This window comes from Pseudophryne corroboree, chromosome 1 (assembly GCF_028390025.1).
Source record: "Pseudophryne corroboree isolate aPseCor3 chromosome 1, aPseCor3.hap2, whole genome shotgun sequence".
Classification (NCBI taxonomy): domain Eukaryota; kingdom Metazoa; phylum Chordata; class Amphibia; order Anura; family Myobatrachidae; genus Pseudophryne; species Pseudophryne corroboree.
Genome location: NC_086444.1, coordinates 346,804,200 through 346,828,253, shown reverse-complemented (window position 1 = coordinate 346,828,253; position 24,054 = coordinate 346,804,200). Strand labels below are relative to the sequence as shown.

At 45.4% G+C, this 24,054-nt stretch overlaps 1 protein-coding gene across 10 annotated transcripts in view; it reads right to left on the bottom strand.

Annotated features, from left to right (window-relative positions):
* The window catches only part of FBRSL1 (fibrosin like 1), an 857,080-nt gene that overhangs the window by 522,252 nt on the left and 310,774 nt on the right, over positions 1-24,054 (bottom strand). For all 10 annotated transcript variants that reach the window (XM_063964683.1, XM_063964685.1, XM_063964688.1 and 7 more), the window contains one exon: positions 3,745-3,945. In XM_063964683.1, coding sequence (XP_063820753.1) covers positions 3,745-3,945 — 201 coding nt within the window. The remainder of the gene's footprint in view (positions 1-3,744; positions 3,946-24,054) is intronic.

The window sequence follows — 24,054 nt, the reverse complement described above, 5'->3', positions numbered from 1 at the left end:
GACCTAATGACTGTCGTCATAGTTACTGTCGACCCTATGATCCACACCAGTGTCAGTGACTAACTGCCAATCACGTGCTGTCAATGTACAAGAATTCCCAAATATTAACTAACAATATACAGGTTGAGTATCCCATATCCAAATATTCCGAAATACGGAATATTCCAAAATACGGACTTATTTGAGTGAGACTGAGATAGTGAAACCTTTGTTTTTTGATGGCTCAATGTACACAAACTTTGTTTAATACACAAAGTTATTAAAAATATTGTATTAAATGACCTTCAGGCTGTGTGTATACGGTGCATGTGAAACATAAGTGAATTGTGTGAATGTAGACACTTTGTTTACTGCACAAAGTTATATAAAATATTGGCTAAAATGACCTTCAGGCCGTGTGTATAAGGTGTATATGTAACATAAATGCATTCTGTGTGAGACTTAGGTCCCATCACCATGATATCTCATTATGGTATGCAATTATTCCAAAATACGGAAAAATCCCATATCCAAAATACCTCTGGTCCCAAGCATTTTGGATAAGGGAGACTCAACCTGTAATTGTATATAATGTTATTTCTAGTGGGTTGACAACCCATGCAGTGATCGCAAAAACGCGCTATGGCGCGTATTTTACTCACTTTTGAGGACTTAGGACTCACATTTTGAAAACAGGCGGGTCCCCAGGACGCGATCCGTCCGCAGCCAATCCCGCGGCGGTGGGGTGGGTCCCGAGTGTTCCCGCGGCTGCCGTGTTCACTTCCCTAGTGTTTCCGCAGCTGGATTCAGAGCTGAAGGGCTGGGGTAAGTGGTGTGTGTGCCGACGGGGTAATGCAAAGAGGCACGGAGGGGTGCAGGGATCGGCAGCGCATGGAGGAGCTGCTGCTGGAGCTGTGCGCCGGGGAGCTGCTGCGGGAGAACCAGCGACTGCGCTCCGCCCTGTGCGTCATGTACACGCTGCCAATAGCTGCCGTCTGGCCACTCTGCGTGCTTAGGGGAGGTGCAGACACTGGGCTGCTCCCCGCACACAGTGTCCGCAGCCGCCTGCCCCGGACACCGGATCCCCGGGCTGTCACCCCTCACACCCTGCATCCCGGCCAGCATGCCCCATAAGCTAGGGGGAGGGGGGGGGGGGGCACGGGGACGCACGCAGAGAGGCAGAGAGGGGGGAGCGCAGAGAGGCACAGAGGGGGGGCGCAGAGAGGCACAGAGGGGGGGAACGCAGAGAGGCACGAACGCAGAGAGGCACAGAGGGGGGAACGCAGAGAGGCACAGAGGGGGGGAGCGCAGAGAGGCACAGAGGGGGGGAGCGCAGAGAGGCACAGAGGGGGGGGGGACGCAGAGAGGCACAGAGGGGGGGGGACGCAGAGAGGCACAGAGGGGGGGGGGGGCGCAGAGAGGCACAGAGGGGGGGAACGCAGAGAGGCACGAACGCAGAGAGGCACAGAGGGGGGAACGCAGAGAGGCACAGAGGGGGGGAGCGCAGAGAGGCACAGAGGGGGGGAGCGCAGAGAGGCACAGAGGGGGGGGGGACGCAGAGAGGCACAGAGGGGGGGGGACGCAGAGAGGCACAGAGGGGGGGGGGGCGCAGAGAGGCACAGAGGGGGGGAACGCAGAGAGGCACGAACGCAGAGAGGCACAGAGGGGGGGAACGCAGAGAGGCACAGAGGGGGGGAGCGCAGAGAGGCACAGAGGGGGGGAGCGCAGAGAGGCACAGAGGGGGGAGCGCAGAGAGGCACAGAGTGAGGGGGAAGGCAGAGGGACACAGGGGAGGGAGGTGTGAAATGACAGGAGACTGGATTGACACAAGCGTTGTTTCTATTTTCACTTTGTGAAAAGGACCCAGATGCTACCTTGACACAAGGGGCAGGAGGCTGGAAAGGTAGGGGGCTGGAGAGACACAAGAGGTTGGAATAGATTCAGGGGGTGTATTATGGTATGCCAGCAGCCAGGCTCCCGGCGACCAGCATACCGGCGCCGGGAGCCCGACCGCCGGCATACCGACAGCGTGGCGAGTGCAAATGAGCCCCTTGCGGGCTCGCTGCGCTCGCCACGCTGCGGGCACGGTGGCGCGCTATTTATTCTCCCTCCAGGGGAGTAGTGGACCCCCACGAGGGAGAAAATCTGTCGGTATGCCGGCTGTCGGGATTCCCAACTGCTGCCTGCCCTCATCCACCATAATTTGTGATGGGACCCAGAAATTGTAGAATAGGACCCCAATTTTTTTACATAATGGGTCCCTGGGACCCACAATTTTTTCCGCTCACCGCGATCACTGCCATGTATAAATAATTTCATAGGAAGCATTGCCTATTTAGCAGTATAGGTGAATACATTTGCAGCCAGTATTATTGGCAGTAAAAGATGTAAACAGGGGAGAGGATAGTGACAGCAAGTTCTCCCTGTGGAAGAGCCGCAATATTCTACTTTCAGGCAAGGGATGAGCGGAATCCAGCTATACATCCTGAGCTTCCTTTCTCTGCACTCTGAGCTGGGGGATCCCCTGGTGGTTTGGGTGAGCAGCTGTGAATTTGATGCAGTCACAGATTATTGTTGCAGTAGAATAGACAGCCATCTGTGCCCTCTTTCCACAAGGCCTTGCAGCCCCTCACTCTCCCCTCAAATACAAGAATGACACAAATAATTCACCATCCTGACAGCGCTGAGGCGCAATGTGCTTTACGTTTGCAAGACTTGCTCATTAGTGTGAATCTAGTGGCATAAGCAAACAAGGACATTTATATACACGCGGACAACTGAGCAGTACTGGCTTATGCTATCTTCTTAAAGGGAGCCATTTACAGTTTCTATGGAAAACCCATTTAATCAATAATGTACAAGCCACATGTTAGTGATCAGATAAATATGGCACAACTCTCCATGAAATGAAAACAAAAACTCTCAAAAACTTCAAAGACATTACGGGAGGAAGCAGCATTTTTTGTAATGTCTGCAAAGTCCTAAATAGCAATTAAAACATGCACAGAGCAAAAAGGAGTACCCAGTAAGGGGTCTATTCAACTGAAGTCTAACCGTAAAGACGGCAGTTTCCAACTTTTTTAGGTTGAATCATGTTTCAACCTATTCAATGGCCCTGCTGTTTTTTCCGATTTGTCTGAAAACACGTAGATTGGCGGATTAGCTGCGGATCCACGTGTTGTGCGGCCAAATCCGACAGGTTTTACTCCCGTTTTCGACAATGTCAATCCTACTTTAAAAAAAGTCAGATTGGCATTGTCGAAAACGCAAATCACAAATTGAATACTGCATTGTCGGATCCTCTCCGTCAGAGAGATTATGTCTAACTCAGCATTAACCACTAGACTTATACAACATTGTCATTACATGGGACATTCAAGTTCTTAGAATGCCCCATAACACAGCATGATGGGGAGATAGTAGACAACACAGTTACAGTTGAACACTTTATTATTGAGAAATTCACCCTGTTGCAGATACATCTGGATTCCAGTGCACTAGTGTCTCCACAGTAAAACTACAGTTTCATCAATGCACCCGTCCTCCCTTTGCAACTGAAGGTTTCAGGTGGATCAATTAAATGCTAAATAGTGTAACTACGTGGACCATAGAAACGTCAGCTCCAGCGCACCTGTCACAAAGAAACCTTTTCATACTGGTTTGTTTCAGGGTTTGGACATGGTCACGATTTTAATGCCTTCAACAAATATACGTTGACTACATTTGAGTCCAGTTGCTGATTATCAGGGAACAGGAGTGAATTACCTGATTGAATGCCTTCAGAGGGAATTTCTTCTTGTCTCGTTCTTTTCCTCTCTCCATTTCTCTCTCTGAGCTTCCTGCATCATGGATGTGCCCATTCTCACTTGGCTCTGCACAGATGTATTTCCCAGATTCTCTGGCTTTTTTTGCAGGGTGTCGTTCCCATTTCTCTTTTCGTTCTGGCGGTTTCAAAGCCAGATCTTTCTGTAAAAGGAAGAAAAAATAGTAGTGAGCAAATAAATAAACTGTAAGCAATAAGCAGTCATTATAGCGGCAACCCAGCAGAACTTGGTAGCACTGTCTAGATTTTTTGACATATAGAAGTCAGAAAAAAATTAATTTGACAGCAGATAAAAACCACTTGGCCCATCTAGTCTGCCCTAAACACATGTACATGCACACACCTACACACTATGGATAACTTTTGTCGGGACCAATTAATCCACCAGTACATTCCCAGACTGCAGGAGGAAACCAGAGCACCTGGAGGAAACCTATGCAAGCACGGGGAGGACACACAAACTCCACGAGATCTTGCTAGTTTTGAGAGATATTCCTTGCATCCCATAGCCGGCAGCCAGGGACAGAACTGCCGAAATCAAGAGCTGCAGCTGTCAGAACGGTCCGTGCCACCGACTGTTCATACACTGGCCTGCTATCTTAAAGACAGCAGTGCATATAATGACAGGGGCACACAGCGCCCCTGTCAAGTGCCACACATCTCCTCCTTCATACATAGGGAAGTAGTGGTATCAGCACACATAATTTCTTCCCCATAATGCCGTTTCATACATCTACCCCCTGGTTCCTAGGCTACTCTTTACTAAACTTGTCATGCTGCCTCTGTGTGTTACTGCTACATGGTATGATGAGCTCAGCTATCGTAAACTCATACTATGACCCTAGTTCAGAGTTTCCGCTATTACAGTACAGGTTTTAAAGGATATCTATGCTTAAGTACTGACGGTTAAATTAAATTGACAGAGGTACTAATTCAAGCGCTAAGGCATAGGTTCTCAAACGCGGTCCTCAAGGCACCCCAATAGTCCAGGTTTTTGGTATATTCATGGCTCAGCAAAGATTGTTAATTCAAATTGACCAAGGTGTTAAGTCACCTGTGGCCAAGCATGGATATACTTCAAACCTGGACAGATTGGGTGCCTTGAGGACTGCGTTTGAGAACCTCTGCACTAAGGAGTATATTTACTATAGTATGGGTTTATAGAAGTGGAAATGTTGCCCATAGCAACCAATCAGATTCTTCTATAAACCCGCACTTTAGTAAATATACCCCTATGTCACCTGTGCTTAAGCATGAATATCCTTAAAACATGAACTGTAATGGCAGCATCTGGGAAACTCTACCCTAGTCTGTCTAAGACTAGGGTAGAGTCCCTGGATTATTAACCTGCAATTTCTCATTTTGTTGGTTACTGGGATTTCCTATGAACTGCACACCTGTCTACAGTCAACTGACTGAAAGTCTTTATCGTTCACCATAGCCACAGGTACTGTTATCCATATAAGCTTCATTAACATTTACAGAGATTGCTCTGTCACTCAAATGGTCCTATTCCACATAAAATGCAAGCCAGTTGTAGGTTTACCATTGCATTGCTACAGAGACTTATTATATTGCATTCCAGACCAACCTTCATCCAGTATTCCTGTAAACAATGGCATCCAAAGGAACATTGTCTCCAGAGACTCCTAGTGGTTGCCACAGGGGAATCAATTGAATCGCCAGCTATACGTCATTCTAGTGTGTATGGGTGTAATGCTTCTACTTTATCTGGTCATGGGTAGATTACTGGAGCAGCCAGTCATTGGAAACATGTCACCAGCACCTCTGGGTAAATATTGTTGTATATTGCTGTATTTTTCCTGCTTGCAAGATTGTATGTTTGCGAGCACGGCCCTCTTACCACTCTGCCCGTCTGTTATTACCCAGTGCAATTCTATCACAATGTATCTATTTTTGTTCAATCCAGTCATAAAACTCAAATGCTAACCGTTTAAATCCTCATTTAAGACTGTATTATTTGATTTTGAGAATCTCTTAGTACAGAGGTTCCCAAACTGTGTGCCGTGGCTCCCTGGGGTGCCTCGGAACACTTGCAGGGGTGCCCTGGGTTAGTGGTCCAGGACCAATTCAAATTATTCATGGTCAATATAATAGGCAAAACCAGTGCTGGTGGCTGCCAGTCATAAAATATGTGGCCAAACAGAAGCAAATCTTGTCCCTCACCACACAACTAACCCTAAGGATGACATATAAACGCGATCTACTTAATGTAATATTTCTTTCTAAATTTCTCAATAGGAAATTTTTGGCCTAGGGGTGCCGTGAAAAAAATTCTGATATTCTAGGGCGCCGTGATTCAAAAAAGTTTGGAAACCACTGTCTTAGTATATTACTTTCCATTTAAGGCTGTGCTAATAATGAAATCCATGGTAAAAGAACATATGCACACTTCTGTATATGTTATAAAATACACACACTAGAAGCATCTTTTTTATATTTACACCCCAGTATAATGAAGAGCCATGATCTGTGATTATGCGGTCTTGAATTCTCATTTGATTTATTTTTACAGGTTGTGTATCCCTTTTCCAAAATTCAAAATCCCAAATTTGTGAGTCCCCTACTGAGATAATAACATAAATATTATATGTCTTATATATATTATTTATAAATATATATATTTATAGATAATGTATATAATACATATGTCATTATCTCAGTAGGGGACCCAAAAATGTGGGATTTTGAATTTTGGATAAGGGATACTCAACCTGTAGTCACATTTCTCATCAATTACACTATTATCCTCTGGTGATGGTCATATAATTTTACCTACCTCATCCAGCTTAATATTGGAAGTATTGAGAGGTCTATTTATCAAGCCCATTATTCATAAGACTATGCACAACAGCAGTTACTGCATAACTATATGTATTCCCGCTATGTACTAACATCGTAAAGCAGAAGATTTCCCAGGAATCTCCTGCAAAAGGCTAATTATTCTCAATGGGGAGTATGGTCTGACCCTATGCGCCAAACTCTGAAAGGTAGAAGGATGACATTTGATAGGTCTACAAAGATGTGATGCGCTTGAGAGCAATCTGTGTATCTAAGCTAGTGCCTACAGCCAGCATATTACTGATTTTCTGAGTATGTGCACTACAGTAGGTATGTGACAACAGTCTGGTCACTTTTCAAGTACAACATGAGGGAGAGAGAATCCGTGCCCTTCCACAATGGGGATCTTTATCTGGTCCTGTTTCCTGGCGTTTAGAGAAAGAGTGATCCTAAGACTTCTCATGGTAGCCTTGGATGAAATCTCTTCACCACAGGTATTACCAGATATATTGATCAGTTACTATAGTATTCTATTTGACGTTAATAGCCAGTATACAGGGAGTATGTACACCGCATCACGTCCTTGACCCAGATGTGAGGCTAGGATGACATGATTCAATGCTAATCACGTCATCCAACCTCCCAGGTACCCACTTCAATTGGCACTTTCCGGGAGGGGTGGCATTTGATATACCGGATGCCGGGATCCCTGCGCTCACCATACCGGCACTGGAATCCTGACTGCCAGTATACTGACAACTATACTCCCTCTTGGGGTGTCCACGACACCCCTGGAGGGAGAATAAATAGCGTGCGAGCCCGCAGGGTGCTCTTTTGTGCTCGCCCCGCTGCAGGCATTCTGGCAGTCGGGATCCCGGCACCGGTATGCTGGGCGAGTTGGCAAGTATTAGTTGAGTTCTTGAAATATCTTTAAAACCTTAAATATTAACACACACACAGCCAAAATCTGGCCTTTATGAGGTTAGAATTACCAGAAAGTTCATGTCTGGCTGGGAAAAAACAAAGAGTCACATCTTGAATTGTGGACACCTCACTACTGTTCTTGCATCTTCTGTGCACACATACGGAACAGCCACACCAAACAGGCCAGCAGGTGTACTGGTGATGGGTTAATTGATCATGCCCAGATTCCGAACAGTCACATGTGAACAACATTAATCAATGTCTGTACATTCCTCATCTACCACGTACTGATTGTTGGAAGACTTGGGCAGAGCCAAGATTACCTATTTATTTCATGCCATTGTATGTAATTTGGTTGTGAACACCTCAAGGTACAGCACTGCATATATCTACTATGTAATAATCTTGATCTGGGGAAATCATTAAATAGCAACAAATCCAATCCACCTACAACATGTGACGCCTAGACATCTGGCCCATTACTGAGCACTGTGACACACCCGAGTCTGGCTCCTCTGCAGGTTACGCTCTAATGTACAGATGTATATAAAAAAGAAAGCGCGTGTGGATCTACCTATCGTAAATATACCACACAAGATGTCCTCCTAAAGCTACTGAATATAGGGCCTGATTCATCTGTGTAAGTAAAGCAAAAAAGCAAGCAACTGGGCACAGCCATGTAGCACTGCAGGTGGGGCAGATGTAACATGCAGAGAGATTTAGATTTGGGTGGTGTGCGTCCAAACTGAATTGTAAGTTGCAGTTTAAAAATAAAGCTGTCTAAGATTTGTGGGCTACACGCAAAATCAGACAGTATTTACCATGCACAGAAAAAAAAAGTATGTTCTTCGCTTGCATTACTTGCTTTTTTGTTTACTTACAAACATGAATCAGGACCTTAGTGACAAGTAGGTGGTTAATTTTAAACAATACACGGGTACTAGGTGGTGAATCTATTATACACACACACACACACGTATCTTGCGGGTATAAAGCTTCCTACAGAGGCGTAGCAGGAAGCAGCAGTGCCGAAATGTATTAACATTTTGAATGCCAAAGTGGGGGACTGAAAACTCCTCCTCCAGCGATCACTGCTAAAGCATACAGTGCATCAGCCTAGTGTTATTGCACGGTGTCTCTCCCCCGGCTGGCTCGCGTGATCTCACATGCAGCCCGGAGCAGACAGGGACAGTGATATCCATGGCCTAGGTGTATGGGGATCCGGTCTTTAGGTCAACAGTACATAGGTCGACCACTATTGGTCGACAGTACATAGGTCGACATGGTTTCTAGGTCGACAGGGACTCTGGGTCCACATGTTCTGGGTTGACAAGACAAAAGGTCGACATGAGTTGTTTTGTTTTTTAAATTACTTTCTCAAACTTTACGATCCACGTGGACTACAACTGGGAACGGTAACGTGAAGCATGGCGAGCAAAGCGAGCCATGCGAGGGGACACGGTGCACTAACTGGGGTTCCCAGTCACTGTACGGAGAAAAATACACCAAAAAAAGTTAAAAAAACCAACTCATATCGACCTAGAACATGTTGATCTAGAGAACATGTTGATCTAGAGACCATGTCGACCTAGACACTGTTGACCTAAGTCTAATCTACCTAACACCACAACCAGGTGTATGGGCAACGACACCTGCAGCTATTGATAGCTGCAGGTGTCAGTCATACATTGCCCTGCATATCAGAGTGCTACCTTGTAGATAGCAGTGCTGATATAGAGAGGGGCGCATATCCGCTGTCAGACATGGGGCGGGATCAGTGCACATACCTCTCTCACACACACACACACACACACACACACACACACACACACACACACACACTTTAATACATCTACCCCTAGATTCTATGGGGCAGTGATTCTCAGTCCTCAGGACCCCACACACAGTTCATGTTCTCCACGTCACCTAGGTGGCCATAGGTGTATGACCCAACTGTCACTTTTCAAAGATCCACAAGTGACCTGGAAAACATGAACTGTGTTGGGGTCCCGAGGACCGAGTTTGAGAACCACTGCTATAGGGCATTGGGCAAGAATGGATGGGATTTGAGAAAACATGGGAGACTGTGATCCTTATAGAATAGTATAATGGGTACACAGCATGTGTGTAGGAACCTGTAAATCATGAGTCCTGACTTGGAGGACAAAGTTCTTCATAACTGACAGCCTTATGGAACAGACCAAACTGCGACAGAACAATATTTACTTTGTACGAATGGGATTATTTATTGAGTGCAGAAAACTGGATTACATCAAAGTTTAGAGGAAGAGATCAAAACAGGAAGCCTACGCTCTGAGGAATAGAGAATGCTTTATGTCAAGGCCAACACGGTAATGAAAAGGGACAGATTCTGTTCAACCTCTGGCATGACTACAAGAGCTGCAGCCTCTCTATTTCAGGAAGCAGAAGTGGTTATATAGAATACTACTAACTGGCTCATAGGTTTGTTTTTCTTAATCATACGGGACAAGTTGTGGAAAGTGCAGGACAACATATTTTTTTAAATAAATGCTTGGACATTAAAGGCACAGATAGCCACAGAAAGCGTAGATCTAAAAAAGGAACCATATTTTTTTTGCCTTTACTTGGATATCGAAATGTGTAGGATGACAATTTCCTTTAAAACATGCAGCACCTAAGAACAAAAAAAAGAGGAAAACCAACAGATTTCCTAGGTGGACTGGTCCATAGGGACTTTAACAAGTGTATTTTAAAAGTACAGTGTAGAAAGACATAGCTTATTTTAATGACATGTTGTGTAAAGTGTATCATGCTGAATTAAAGGTATCTGAAAATTGCTGTGGTTAAGTTAATAATAATAATAATTTTCTCCCATGAACTCAAGGACGAGGCAGATTCAATTGTTTTCCCCCATGGCTACCACGGCGCAAAGCAGAGCAATTCAACTGTTGCTCCGTTTAGACGCTGGTTAGCAGTGGGGGAGACATTCTAGCAGCCTTGCGAGAAGAAATGTGTGCAAAGCCCATGGTTTGGGGGCCAAAACACTGCTTTAGACAGGTTTAGATGCTTTGTGCGGCTAAACCTGGTGCTTTTGGGTGCGTAAATACGAATTGCCACCCAAACGGAACAACAAATGAATTGCTCCATTGGGCCCCTATTCGCACAGATGCCCAGGAGGGAGTGTGCAAACAACTGAATTGCCACCAAAGAGCTTTACAGACATCAAAGGCATAACAGCAAGTAGGAAAACCACACCAAAATAACAGAAATAAAATGGAATCCTGGAGAGCTTAATAGGCATAATGCAGGGTTGGAATATTATTTATTTATTACCAGTAATTTATATAGCGCACACATATTCCGCAGCGCTTTCCAGGGAATATTTGCCCATTCACATCAGTCCCTGCCCCAGTGGAGCTTACAATCTAGATTCCCTATCACATATACACAGAAACACATTCACTAGGGTTAATTTTGTTGGGAGCCAATTAACCTACCAGTATATTTTTGGATTGTGGGAGGAAACCGGAGTACCCGGAGGAAACCCACACAAGTACGGGGAGAATATACAAACTCCACACAGTTAGGGCCATGGTAGGAATCGAACCAATGACCTCAGTGCTGTGAGGCAGTAATGCTAACCATTACACCATCCGTACTGCCCTAAGTCATTTTGGTAATTAATTCCATGGGTTATATAGTCCACCCATGAAAGGTACAAGACGAGGCAGCCATCTTGGGCGCACTACATAGCATTACCCTGGTGGAATAGGTCACACCTAGAAAAGATGACACAAAATGGGTGGTTGCAGCATCCTAACACTAGGAGTAGGGTCCCAGTATAACAGTCAGGTCTATGTATTTTCATCCCATCCACGAACATACAAGGTGAGGCAGTCATGTTGGACGCACTTCGACGGGTATACTGTGGGAGACCCAAAGCATATATGGGAAAGCTAACAAGTGTGTAATAGGGGATGCAGTTATGTGACCGTCAGGAGGCCGCCAGTCACTATACCAATGCTGGGATCCTGAAAGGTGAACAGCCTGACAGTTGGTATGCTGACCAACAGGGACTATTCAAATTTGTGGGTGTCCACGACACCCATACAGTGGGAATAGAACCTGTGGCCAGCGAAGCAATACACCAAGCCCGCCGTGTGGTGAGGTAAAGGCTGGGGAGACACTGGCTAGTGTCAGAGCTAAATTTACACTCACACACATACACAAACACATATATATATATATATATATATATATATATATATATATATGTATATATATATATATATATATATATATATAATCTGAGGATTCATGTGGACATTATACAAAAGTGCAGCAGTATATGCTACTGGAAATTTGGCAAGTTTTGATCAGAGATGTGCGGACATGGTAGGCAGGTGAGGCAGAGCCTCACCTGAAATAGACCAGTATACGTCAAAGTTTTGACTATAAAAATGGTTAGAATAATACAAAGATAGGCACTGCCTCACCTGGCCGCACATCACAGGTGGAACCACTCCGGCTTTATTTTAGCATACCGTAAAATACAGTGTGCCAGTGGTTCCCAAACTGGGTGCTTATGATACTTACAGGGGTGTCACGGGCTGGTGGTCCAGGACCAAATTAAATAGTTTATGGTCCATGTGATAGGCAAAACCAGAGCTGGTGGCTGTCAATCATAAAATATGTGGACAAACAGAAGCACAGATGACTAGTAAGCACAATTTACTTAATTTAATCAATTTGCTGAATCTCTCAATAAGAACTTTTTGGCCTAGGTGTGCGGTGAAAAAAATATTCTGATACTCTAAGGAGCCGGAACTCAAGTAAGTTTGGGAACCACCGCTGAATGTTTTTACTAATAATAAGCATCATGCTATGCACAGGATGATCATTTCATGTTAACGACAAATGATATGTTTCCAATCACAAAGTAGCACATTCAACAAGCATTTAGCCGCAGTAAATAAATAAAAGATAAAAACTTTACTTTTTATTCCTTTTTTAGCAAAGCCTATTGGCCTTTTCGTTCACCACGGTTTTGTCCATACGGAACAAAATCATACTTTTTTTGTGCCGTGTGTAATGTTACCAAAAGAGAGATGAATTGGGTACATTCAACTCACTATTTGACCTACGAGCAAATTAAACTAAATTCTTCAACTATTTCCGCAAGTCGGTTTCATCCTTTCACGTATTACATAGCCAGCAATAAGGCAATATTCAACGTAAGAAGACCATTCATCACTATCCATTTCGTTACTGGTTGTACAACAACACTTGCCAAACTGAAGACTGTGGACAGGTAGAAGGTCAACGGACAACTGAATTCTGTGGTGTGTGAAAGCGCACATAATGTCACATAGGTCACTATCTTACGATGGCGGCACAGCAGCTGTCATGGGCAGTATTCATGGCTGAAAAACGGCATCTGTGACGCATTCGTCTCGTCTGAAAGCCAGCATCTATTTCTCCATCTGAACTACAAACAGTGTATGATTTTATTCCGTACGGACAAAACTGCTGTGTGTGAAAAGGCCCTATGGCTGGGGGCCCTATCAGAATCTAAAATGGCTGATGATTAACAAATGTTTGCATTAAGATATATAAACTGTACAGAAACCTTGTCTTTTAACACTAGAAAAAATATAGACATACCTCCACATTTACCAGATTTCAGTGCCAGTTCCCAACACACAGTACCAACAGATCAGATTTCAGCCTGACTGATGGACCCAGCACAGAAGAGCAGCAGTGAATAGCTGAGTGTAGCAATGCAGCCAAGTTTTCAGGAGAGAGACAAGATAGCATATAGGCAATTCCACAATATGTGACCATGTTCCCTTTTCAGAATTTAGTGTTGGTATGTAAAGGGGAAATGTTAGGAGGTATGAATTACGTATAGCTGCCTACTAAGACATAATAGAAGCGTATAGTGGTGGCTGTTCTTCCTTTCCTCTCTGCCAAAGTGGAGTGTGCCTAGACTGGGGAAGTGTCACTCAAGCATCACTTTACCTATGCCAAGAACTTAACCCGGGGTCAGTACTAATCTCTGCTGCTCTATATTGGTTGCTTTCAGATGCTGCTTTTAAATATATCTACTTCCACTGATGAATAGTAAGAAGCCTGGCCTCTTTCATCCTCAGATGATATAGTAAGTCAGTGGTGGGCTACACACAATGGAGCATTTTTCTTTCTGCATGTGCCCGCATATTGCCTACGGCTTGGAAGGTGTAACAACTTACTGGAGTTTTGCTAAAGCTGGACACACACACTAAGATTATCTGTCCATTCTTTCTGGTTGGAACGAAAATCTAGTAATGTATGGGAGAAAATGACAATTGAATATCGGCTCCCAATCACTGGAAAACAGACAAAAACGTCCATTGGTTAAAAATTTGATTTACCCATGTGACCGGACAGTCCCGTATGACAGCCCTCACGCTTCACATCCCGTCCCCAGTCACAGAATGGAGTTTTAAGGTCACACGGGACCGTGCCACATAGGGGATTCCTGCTTACCGTCAGTAACCGCCTGTTACTGACTTCACCCGCTGCGTAGTGGGCAGGATCTACGCTACCACCACCAAACTCCTAACCTGCCGTGGCGTCTGGAACCACGGTTCTGCTCTGTATGCATCGACACGCCGCCTTACCACACCTGTGTGGTGTTGAAGAAATCCCCACTACTCGCTTGACTAGGCCTCTGCCGGTAGCTGGCTGGAGGCGGAGCTTGGAGACGCTGGTTACACCCTGGACAGCCGGTAAACGGAGCTAGGTTTCGCCTAGCCCTGCAGGTCACAAGATGAAGTGGTCGTCTTGAGGCAGATGATGTTTATTTGCTCAAATAGTCTTAAAAAAGACTCTTCCCTATTGCTAGGGGCAACAGCAATACAGCAAGATGTTACAGCAGAATGAAAATACACTTTTTATGGGGCAGCTGCCCTCCTGTTATCCTACTCCAATACACAATACCACAGGGGGTAAGTCCGCCCTGTGGTTTACAACCAATCAATGTTTACCCATGGGCTGTGCATGCCTTGGTCACATGCACAGCTACCATTGTTCTCTATGGACAGTGGGAAGTGGTCACTCTCCCTTGACCATCCCATCCTGGAGGATCTGGATACACTCGGTGACGTTCAGTCTAGGCTGAGGGAAGTTTTCCCACTGAAACTTACTTCCAGGAATCTGCCTGGGATCCAGCTCAGCATCTGCAGCCTGAATTCGGGCTACAGAGCTTGGCAGCCTAGATCCCCGGTCAGGGTTTCCTGCTCACAAAAGGCGATCCCTAAGGAGCCCCAGAAAAATACTCAGCTTGTTGGAAAACTGAACTTTTCCTCTCGCTTCCCATGCTACTTTTAAGTTTGAGGCTGGAGGAAAAGGCATTCCGTTTTTGGGGAAAAGGTCTGGAGGAATCCAACAGCCTGCACAGCCATGGATTCCCCCCTCCTGGGACACAAAAACCAGCAAGTGCATTTTACCTTAAAATACATTAAATACACTTCACATACATTTCCGTAAATATATACTCCACATACCCAGGCACTGCAGTGCCACATAACACAATATATATTTTAATACATTATTGGTACTGTGCCCAGCGCTCAGCACTGGGCTCCCTAGCCCTGCAGCCTGAATGCTAGGGCTCTCCCAAGGGGCAGCAGGGCACACTGAGGGGCTAGCGACGCTGCTGCGGGCTGGGGGACCTGGCTGCAGCAGGGGCTAACATTTTCATGCCCTGCTGCCGCCCCCCCCCCCCCCCCCCCCGTCATAGCGGAATTCAGTTGCCTCACTGCAACCTCCGGATTTGAGGCTGCGGCGCACCCCCTTCTGAAGCCCGGCGGCTCAGGAAGCTCATCCCGGCCGGCACGGCTCTGTGCTTTCCTGCAGCGCTGAGGTCCCAGGAGCGTAGCTCCCAGACCTCAGCGCCCATCACCCTATGTACCCCCTCGCCGCTAGGGAGCCGGCTAGCCCAGTCCCCCGTGAGCAGCACACTCTGGTCCCCTTGCCGCGCAGGGAGCCGGCTAGCCCGGTTCCCTGGGTGCGGCACTTACCCCAGTAATGCAGCAACCCGGCTGGCCACCTCCCGAGTGCTGAGGCGCCGGGGAGCTCCCAGCGGCAACACCTCTGAGCGCTGCAGCGGGAGCTGATCTCCCGGCTGCAGCGGCTCTCCCTTCTCCCCTGGCGCGCACACACAGCTCAGCGCGCCGTGGGGCTCCCTCACTGCCGTGGTCGCCGGAGAGGTCCGGTACCGCGGCGCTGCATATAAAAACAATACTTTTAAACATTATTAGACACTTGCCGCCTAGCGCCTTCACAGTTTAAAGATGGCGCCTAACGCCAGTACATTTGAAAAGTGGCGCCAAGTGCCTACTGTCTCTCCCAATGGTGCCGGCAGCTGAGGGTTAACCCCTTCAGCGCCACGGCCGTCACTGTCCATCTGGCAGGGGGGTCTCCGGCCACATCCAATTTATCGATTTTCCGGCTTTTGGGAGCAAATTGTTGACTGTCACATGCTCACAGACATTACCAGATTTTAATTCCAACGAGCCAACGTGGACAGCTAATCTTATAGTGTGTCTCAAGCTTTAGGGGGGATTCAATTAGCATGGGCTAATTGATCCTCAAGGGCAATCCAATTATCCATTAAGCCAGCAGCCATCAGGCATTTATTTCTCACCTGCCTCAGCGAGTCCAAAAAAAAAAAATCCTGATAACTTGGGGGTTAACGGGTGCTGGGCCACGTTAATGCACGAATCCAGAACTTTTCACAGATTCTATGCATTAACATGGTACTTTAACGGGCATTAACAAGGCTATTGGTAGAATTCTGGAGTCCAACTGAACAGTCCTTAGTGCAGAGGTTCCCAAACTGTGTGCCGTGGCTCCATGGGGTGCCTCGGGACACTTGCAGGGGTGCCCTGGGTTGGTGGTCCAGGACCAATTCAAATTATTCATGGTCAATATAATAGGCAAAACCAGTGCTGGTGGCTGCCAGTCATAAAATATGTGGTCTTGAGGAAAGTCTCCGTTGCTAGGAGACGAAACGCGTTGACGCCCCTTTCTACGAGTGCAGTGCAGTGGATATCAGTTACTCCACAGACGGGCTCCTACCATCTCGGTCCTGCTATTCCGGTTCCGTCTACATCTAAGCCAAGTGACCTACAGTAATTATACCTCCGCAGTGAGGTTAAAGGGAGTCCAGCTGCTAACGGCACTTCTACATCAGAATCCCGCTGCGACAAGCTGGATATAGACGGATCTCCGCTGTGAGACCAGTGCGGTGCCAGCCATCAGTGGTTTTGCCGTTCCATGCTGTTACCGATAGCCATACGGATCAGGTCCCTTGCTGGGAAACTCCCTACATATCATCTGACGGTCAACTGACGGCTATTATTACGGAGAATAAATATTCCAACAAGTCTGTCCTTTAATTACCATTGTGGCAGCAACTACAAATCTTTACATTCTCCCCGTGCAAATGCATACAGGACTCTGCATTACATCTCAGGAATCAGCACGAGGGTAACTATTATTACTTGCTTTGCTTCTAATAATTTTATTGTGGAGCCATCTGTGGACATTTTATTTGATTCCACACTGGGACGCCAGTGTTAGAATCGATTGTTGCTCTTTGTATAGAGCCTCTTTCACTTAAGATATCCGATCTGCATTTTAGATACAGTGTATGCTGTTTAAACAGCACGTTTATAAAAGTTAGATACAGTGTTTCCATTTACACTTGCAAGAGGTGAAATACCTCCGGTTTTTATACTGCTATATATATATATATGTATTGTTTGTCTTATTTACTTTGTTTTGTGTCATTAACTGTTTTATAAAATATTTTTCACTATAAAAAAGGTCAAGTTTCATTGAGTCAATCATTCTCCATGCTAGACTGCACTTAATTAATCAATCAATCAATTCAAAGTGATTTTTGGTGCGCAGAGCATTTCTTTCTCCTATGTGGTCAAACAGAAGCAAATCTTGTCCCTCACCACACAATTGACCCTAAGGATGACATATAAACGCGATATACTTAATGTAATATTTCTTTCAAAATTTCTCAATAAGAAATTTTTGGCCTAGGGGTGCCGTGAAAAAAATTCTGATATTCTAGGGCGCCGTGATTCAAAAAAGTTTGGAATCCACTGCCTTAGTGTTAAAGGCCTAGGCTACACCCAGTTTTAAACCACTGTAATTTACCGTGGGTAATTGAATTCCCCCCCCTGAACTGTAAGACATTTAGCAGCCTTACTAAACACCATACTCATAACCACTGAAATTATGAGCAATACTGCAATATGTTAGGCTGTTTGTGGCCTCTTGTGAGCTTCTAGAGCATTTAAGAAGGCAAGCAATGCCTTAATACAAGCCATTTAAAACTGCAACTGGAAACATAAAACAAATGTCACAGACATTAGTTTATGCAGAGAGTGTGCTATGTACTAATGTCTAGCTGCAGCACAAGAAGTAAAGTGAGGGAGAGCATCACAGGGCTGGAGGGTAAACCGCTCCTGACCACTCAGCTGACTGCTATTGCTGTAAATGATTCTGCCTGCGGCAGATTCTTTACTTAACTACAAAATTATAAAGCCATCTTGGAATTGTCACAGTATTTGTAAAGTGATCATCACCTGCAGCATTATGGGCCTTATATAAAACCTGAAATCTTAACACTATCCGTCTAAACCCTGTCTTTTGCGCCCAACCAGACAGGGTTTAGACATGTACAATGGCTAAACCCATCTAAAGTCCTGCTTTGGACGTCCACACTACTATTTGGATGCCCAAAGTGCTGAGCTTGCACACATTTTTTCTCGCACGTCAGGAGGCTGCAAGAAAAAAAATGTGACCTCCGTGGCTGCTTGGTGACCAAACTGCAGAACAATTGAATTGCTGCCATTAGGCGCTATCTAGTGGCAGCCGCCATACAAAACAATTGAATGCCCCCATTTGTCCAATCACTACTTAATCAACAGAATGAGGCAGGTCCCAGATGCACATTAATTATTGTGCTTGTCGCGCCCAAATAGACTGTGTTTAGCCACGCAGGTGTCCTCTACGAGTGACAGACTAACGAGCTTGGCTGCATCATTTGCAGCGGTTCAGTCATACAGAGGAGCGGAGACAAAGATGTCACAGCAGCTCAATTTACTGCAGTTTCAACATTCTCCCCTCCCCGATCCAGACAGGACACAAAATAGAAAGTAAAATGCTTAGACAAAGAAGGGTTGGACACCAAAATGTAAAATCCAAAGGTCTGACTTTTTAGAAAAAGATAGGGTTGTGTTGGGTATAACCCTAGACATAAATTCCATTTACAAAGATGGCAGGTCCTGGGAATGGTGGAATGTACCGAAAGGAGCAGGAGGTCTCTTTCAGTCCATTATTGATTAAAAAAATAAATAAACTATTAACACTTCTATTTTTGAAAGTATTCTTACTCTGCAGCATTTTTTCCACACCTGCCTAAAACTATTGCATAGTACAGTGGTGGGGCACTCAGCTTAAAAAAAATACATGCGACAGGCTACTGTATGTCTTTTATCAAAGCTTTATTATGATTAAAAAAAGCAGCCTGTCGCTTGTATTTTGTTTAAGCTGAGTGCCACACTTGTATAGTGTGTGTGACAATTCTGTATACGGAGCAGAACAGAACTTTTATTGGAAAAAAGGGGGTGGGGTTGCCACAGCGTCTCTGGGGGGTGCTGGCGATGTGCAGGGATCGGCGTCCTCCGTGATCTAGTGGGTAAAGCTGGGCTTTGTGACTGGGGTTTCCCGCGGTGCCGTCTGAGGCTGTGGCCGCGCTGCCGCTATTGCTTTGAGCCGCTGGATTCCCACCAATGATGGCATAGAGCCTGCTAATGGATTCCACCCCTTCCCTTCCCAATGCTGAGACAGAGTTAACCTCCTCTCCTTGATGCAACCTGCAAAGTTTTGCCCTCACCTTTATTTGGCCTGGTGAGTAACAGATGCCACTGACTGACTGGTTGATTTAAACAATAATTATAAGTTCACTGATTCATACCATCGATGTTGACCCCCAATGGAACGGTACTGTAACAATATGAATATAAATCTATCAATGGGTAGAATTCAATTGTTTTGGGCATCGAAACGGGACTGTTTAGACACCCAAACATTTGTGCCCAGACAGGGATTAGCTGCATAAAACGGCAAAACCGTCTAAACTGCTGCTTTGGGAGTCCTAACGCCCGTTTGGATGCCCAAAGTGCCGGGTTTGGACACATTTTTTTCTCGCACCTCAGGAGACTATGAGAAAAAAAAGTGTCCTCCACGGCCGCCGGACAGAAAAATTTAATTGATGCTGTTGGGCGCCCTCTAGTGGCGGCCGCGAAAAAAAAACCAACATTTGAAGGCCCAATATATGGAATAACTTGTATATAATCATGTCAGATTACACAGATGTGTCCACTCAGTGGCACCGAGCTTCTTTACGTACAACTTTTATTGCATCTCAAAACAATGCAAACAGGACACAGCTTATATTGATTAGAATGATATGCAGCATGCCTATATTTCCCCCGACTGTGTGCTATTCCTGTAATGTGTACCTCCATTGGTTGCACACCCTGCCAGCAGTAACCTACACAGTGCGCCTCACATGGCTGCCTCGGATGGTTCCTCCATGGGCAGGGTGTGCTTCATTTGGATCTTTCCATGCAGGGTATAGCATACTCCTACACTCGTGTCAGTTTTCCCGTGAATGCATTTGGCCCTTGTATGGCTCATCTCCCACTGTGTAACCTTCGTAGTGCGCCCAACATGGCTGCCTTATCTGGTAAACTTGTGGATGGGATGAAAAATACATGGACCTGATGGTTTTATTGGAACCCTACTCTGAACCTAAGGACTCTGCAATCTCCCCGTTTTGTGTACTCTTCTAGGGGTGGACTATTCCACCCTGGGTAATCCTACGCAGAGCGCCTAAGATGGCTGCCGCACCTGGTACCTTGTGAGGGTGGAATACACAACCCCTGGAGGTTATTACCCAAAATGCTTACACCAACCCTGCATTATGCTTTCTGTCTTTATTGTCTGTGTGGTTTATCTTTTGATGTAATACTTAAATCTTCTGTATTATGTGCATTGTTTGAGTTCTAATTGGCGCCGCGGATGGCTGCCTCGGTGCTGCTCTGCCAAGCAGCCAATGGGGTCGATTCTATTCGGCAACTAATGAATAGCGCCGGGAATTAGCTCCCGACGCTATTCAATTCAGCAACTAGTTACGTCGGCGATGGCCCGTTCTCGCCGACAAAACAGGTAGTTTTGTCGGGAGAACGGGCATTCTCCGACTTAACTCCCCGGCGAGAGGCTGATTCCCGACAGAATCAGCCTCGCGCCGGCCGCGAGGCAGCACTTTTGTCGGGTTTCTCTTCTCATCCCCCGGGGATGAGAGAAGAATTCCCGACAATTGCAGGTAACTAGTTGCTGAATTGAATAGCGTCGGGAGCTAATTCCTGGCGCTATTCATTAGTTGCCGAATAGAATCGACCCCTTTGTGTTTAGTCCTACGTGTATAATATGTCTAATATGTTGAGTCTATTGTACAGTTGCAATGTGCAGTATCAACTCATACGTGTAATGTGTGTAATGTATGCTATGTTCTTCCCCCTTCGTATGCTATGTATTCCCCCTTCATGCTTGGTGATGCATTGTACCACAAAGAATTCCTAGTGTACGTGAGTACACCTGGCCAATAAAGCTGATTCTGATATTTTGTGTGTGACCATGGCTTTATCTGCATACGGAATACAGGTTGAGTCTCCCTTATCCAAAATGCTTGGGACCAGAGGTATTTTGGACATGAGATTTTTCCGTATTTTGGAATAATTGCATACCATAATGAGATATCATGGTGAAGGGACCTAAATCTAAGCACAGAATGCATTTATATGTTACATATACACCTTATACGCACAGCCTGAAGGTAATTTTAGCCAATATTTTTTATAACTTTGTGCATTAAACAAAGTGTGTCTACATTTACACAATTAATTTATGTTTCATATACACTTTATACACACAGCCTGAAGGTCATTTAATACAATATTTTTAATAACTGTGTATTAAACAAAGTTTGTGTACATTGAGCCATCAAAAAACAAAGGTTTCACTATCTCACTCTCACTCAAAAAAGTCAGTATTTCGGAATATTACGTATTTGGATATGGGATACTCAACCTGTAGTACATTACAGTATTTTCATACAAAACACTACCACGTGTTATTTTGTATGCAGCCGCAGACGCACAGAGACTATAGGGATGCTGCATATCATGTGCACACATTCACATAAGACATATTTTTGTCAAAAAAAAAAAAAGACGCCCGACGCCAACAGAGTTGCACGGGACCTGTCAGCTCACTCACATCAGACATCTCTCACTACATGGCGTACTGAGGCAGGATGTAGTATGACACATCTGTAGTGAAAATGTGGGGACATATGAAACGCAGCCTACATTGTTTATATTGTATACTAAATGCCTAAGTAATGTAAAGGTCTACCGGCTGATGCTGAACTGGAATTCCCAATATAACCCGTTAGACATAGGTCAACAACATCCTAAGATGTTAATTACCTGTCAAGTACAACAACCCTTAAAGACCTACAGTCAGATGACCACTTTAGCACTTGGTCAGATGATACTCCCTAATACTACCCTTTGCTGTGCTGCAGAATTTTATTTTCAATACCAACACAGCACATGCCTTGAATTATTGAAGAATTTTTGATGTGAGAAATTGCTTTCTTGCTATTAGTTCCTTGCACTCAGCCTGTTTGGATCAGAGGGCAAATGCAGGAAGGTTTGAGATGCGAGATCCTTTAAAGTGTGAAATTAGAGCAGAAACAGGTGAAAGATGTGAAAAATGAAACCACCACACTATATAGACGGCATAGCATGCACATTACAGAGCAACAAGATTTCTAATTCATCTGCTAGCGCGGCTGAAGCTAAAAAATATTCCCAAGCAGCAATACAGTGACTGTACAATACAAGAAGCATGTGTGATAGGGATCTGTATATAAAACCGGTAGTCGGGATCCCGATCCTCAGTATACCTACAGCAGGATCCCGACCATGGGTATGCCGACAGCGGGGAGAGTGCTAGCAAGCCCCTTGCGGGCTAGCTGTGCTCGCCACGTTGCGGGCACGGTGGCTCGCCTCGCATGCCACAGGATTCATTCTCCTTCTATGGGTGTCGTGGACACCCATAGTGGGAGGAAAGCCTGTGGCGACCGGATTCCGGTGTTGGTATTTCCCCGCTAATCAGGATTCCGGCGTCGGCACTGTGACGTCCAGGATCCTGACTAGCGATATGGTGACTGCTTCCCGTGTGATGTTAGTCATATACAACTTCTAAGATCACCACACTGATGACAGTATGGCCTCAAGCAGCAATACAGTGACTGAACAATACAAGAAGCATGTGTGACGTTAGTCCTATACAATGTCTAAGATCACTAAACTGATAACAGTATAGCCTCAAGAAGGGGTGGATTGGCCACAGGGCTCACCAGGAAGATTCCTGGTAGGCTGACATGTCTGTGGGGCCTGCTTTGTGTGTTGTCATGTGCCCCCTCCCCCCACGACAGGCAGCCCACCGCATTCAGTACACTGCATTGTCCCCATTCATTCTGTTATTCCATCTCTGCAATACAGCAACTCTGCCATCCAGTGATGCTGCCATGACTACACAATATGTTATAAATCCTGTACTGCCCATGTCAGGCCACTTCTACAAAAATGTACAGGGTCACTTTTAGTTCCCAATCTGCCCCTGGTCTCAGACACAACTGCAGCAAAAGATGCACAAAAGGCATAATTGCATACAACCAGGCCCTATTATGAGGGACTCCACCCCCCTCAACAGACCCCACCCCCTCATCAGGCCGCACCCCCATTAGGACTGCTTCTATACATTTTCCAGCTGGTTTTCCATCACAATCTGCCGCTGAGTACCTCTAAAACTTAGCAATGCATTCAGCTGCAGAAACCTAGACTGTACTTCTGTGACCTCACAATGCATTCAGCTGCAGGCAACTAGACAGTACACTGTGACATCACAATGCATTCAGCTGCAGAAACCTAGGGCCTAATTGAGACCTGTTTGCAGTTGCAAAATTTTTCTCTAATGGGCAAAACCATGTGCACTGCAGGTGGGGCACATATAACACATGGAGAGAGAGTTAGATATGGGTGGGTTATTTTGTTTCTGTGCAGAGTAAATACTGGCTGCTTTATATTTACACTGAAATTTAGATTTCAGTTTGAACACTTCTCACCCAAATCTAAATCTCTCTGCACGTTATATCTGCTGCACCTGCAGTGCACATGGTTTTGCCCATTATAGAACAATTTTGCCCCTGCAATCAGGTCTGAATTAGGCCCCTACACTGTACCTCTGTGACATCACAATGCATTCAGCTGCAGGCAGCTAGATAGTACCGCTGACACATCACAATGCATTCAGCTGCAGGTAGCTAGATAGCCCTCAAGCAG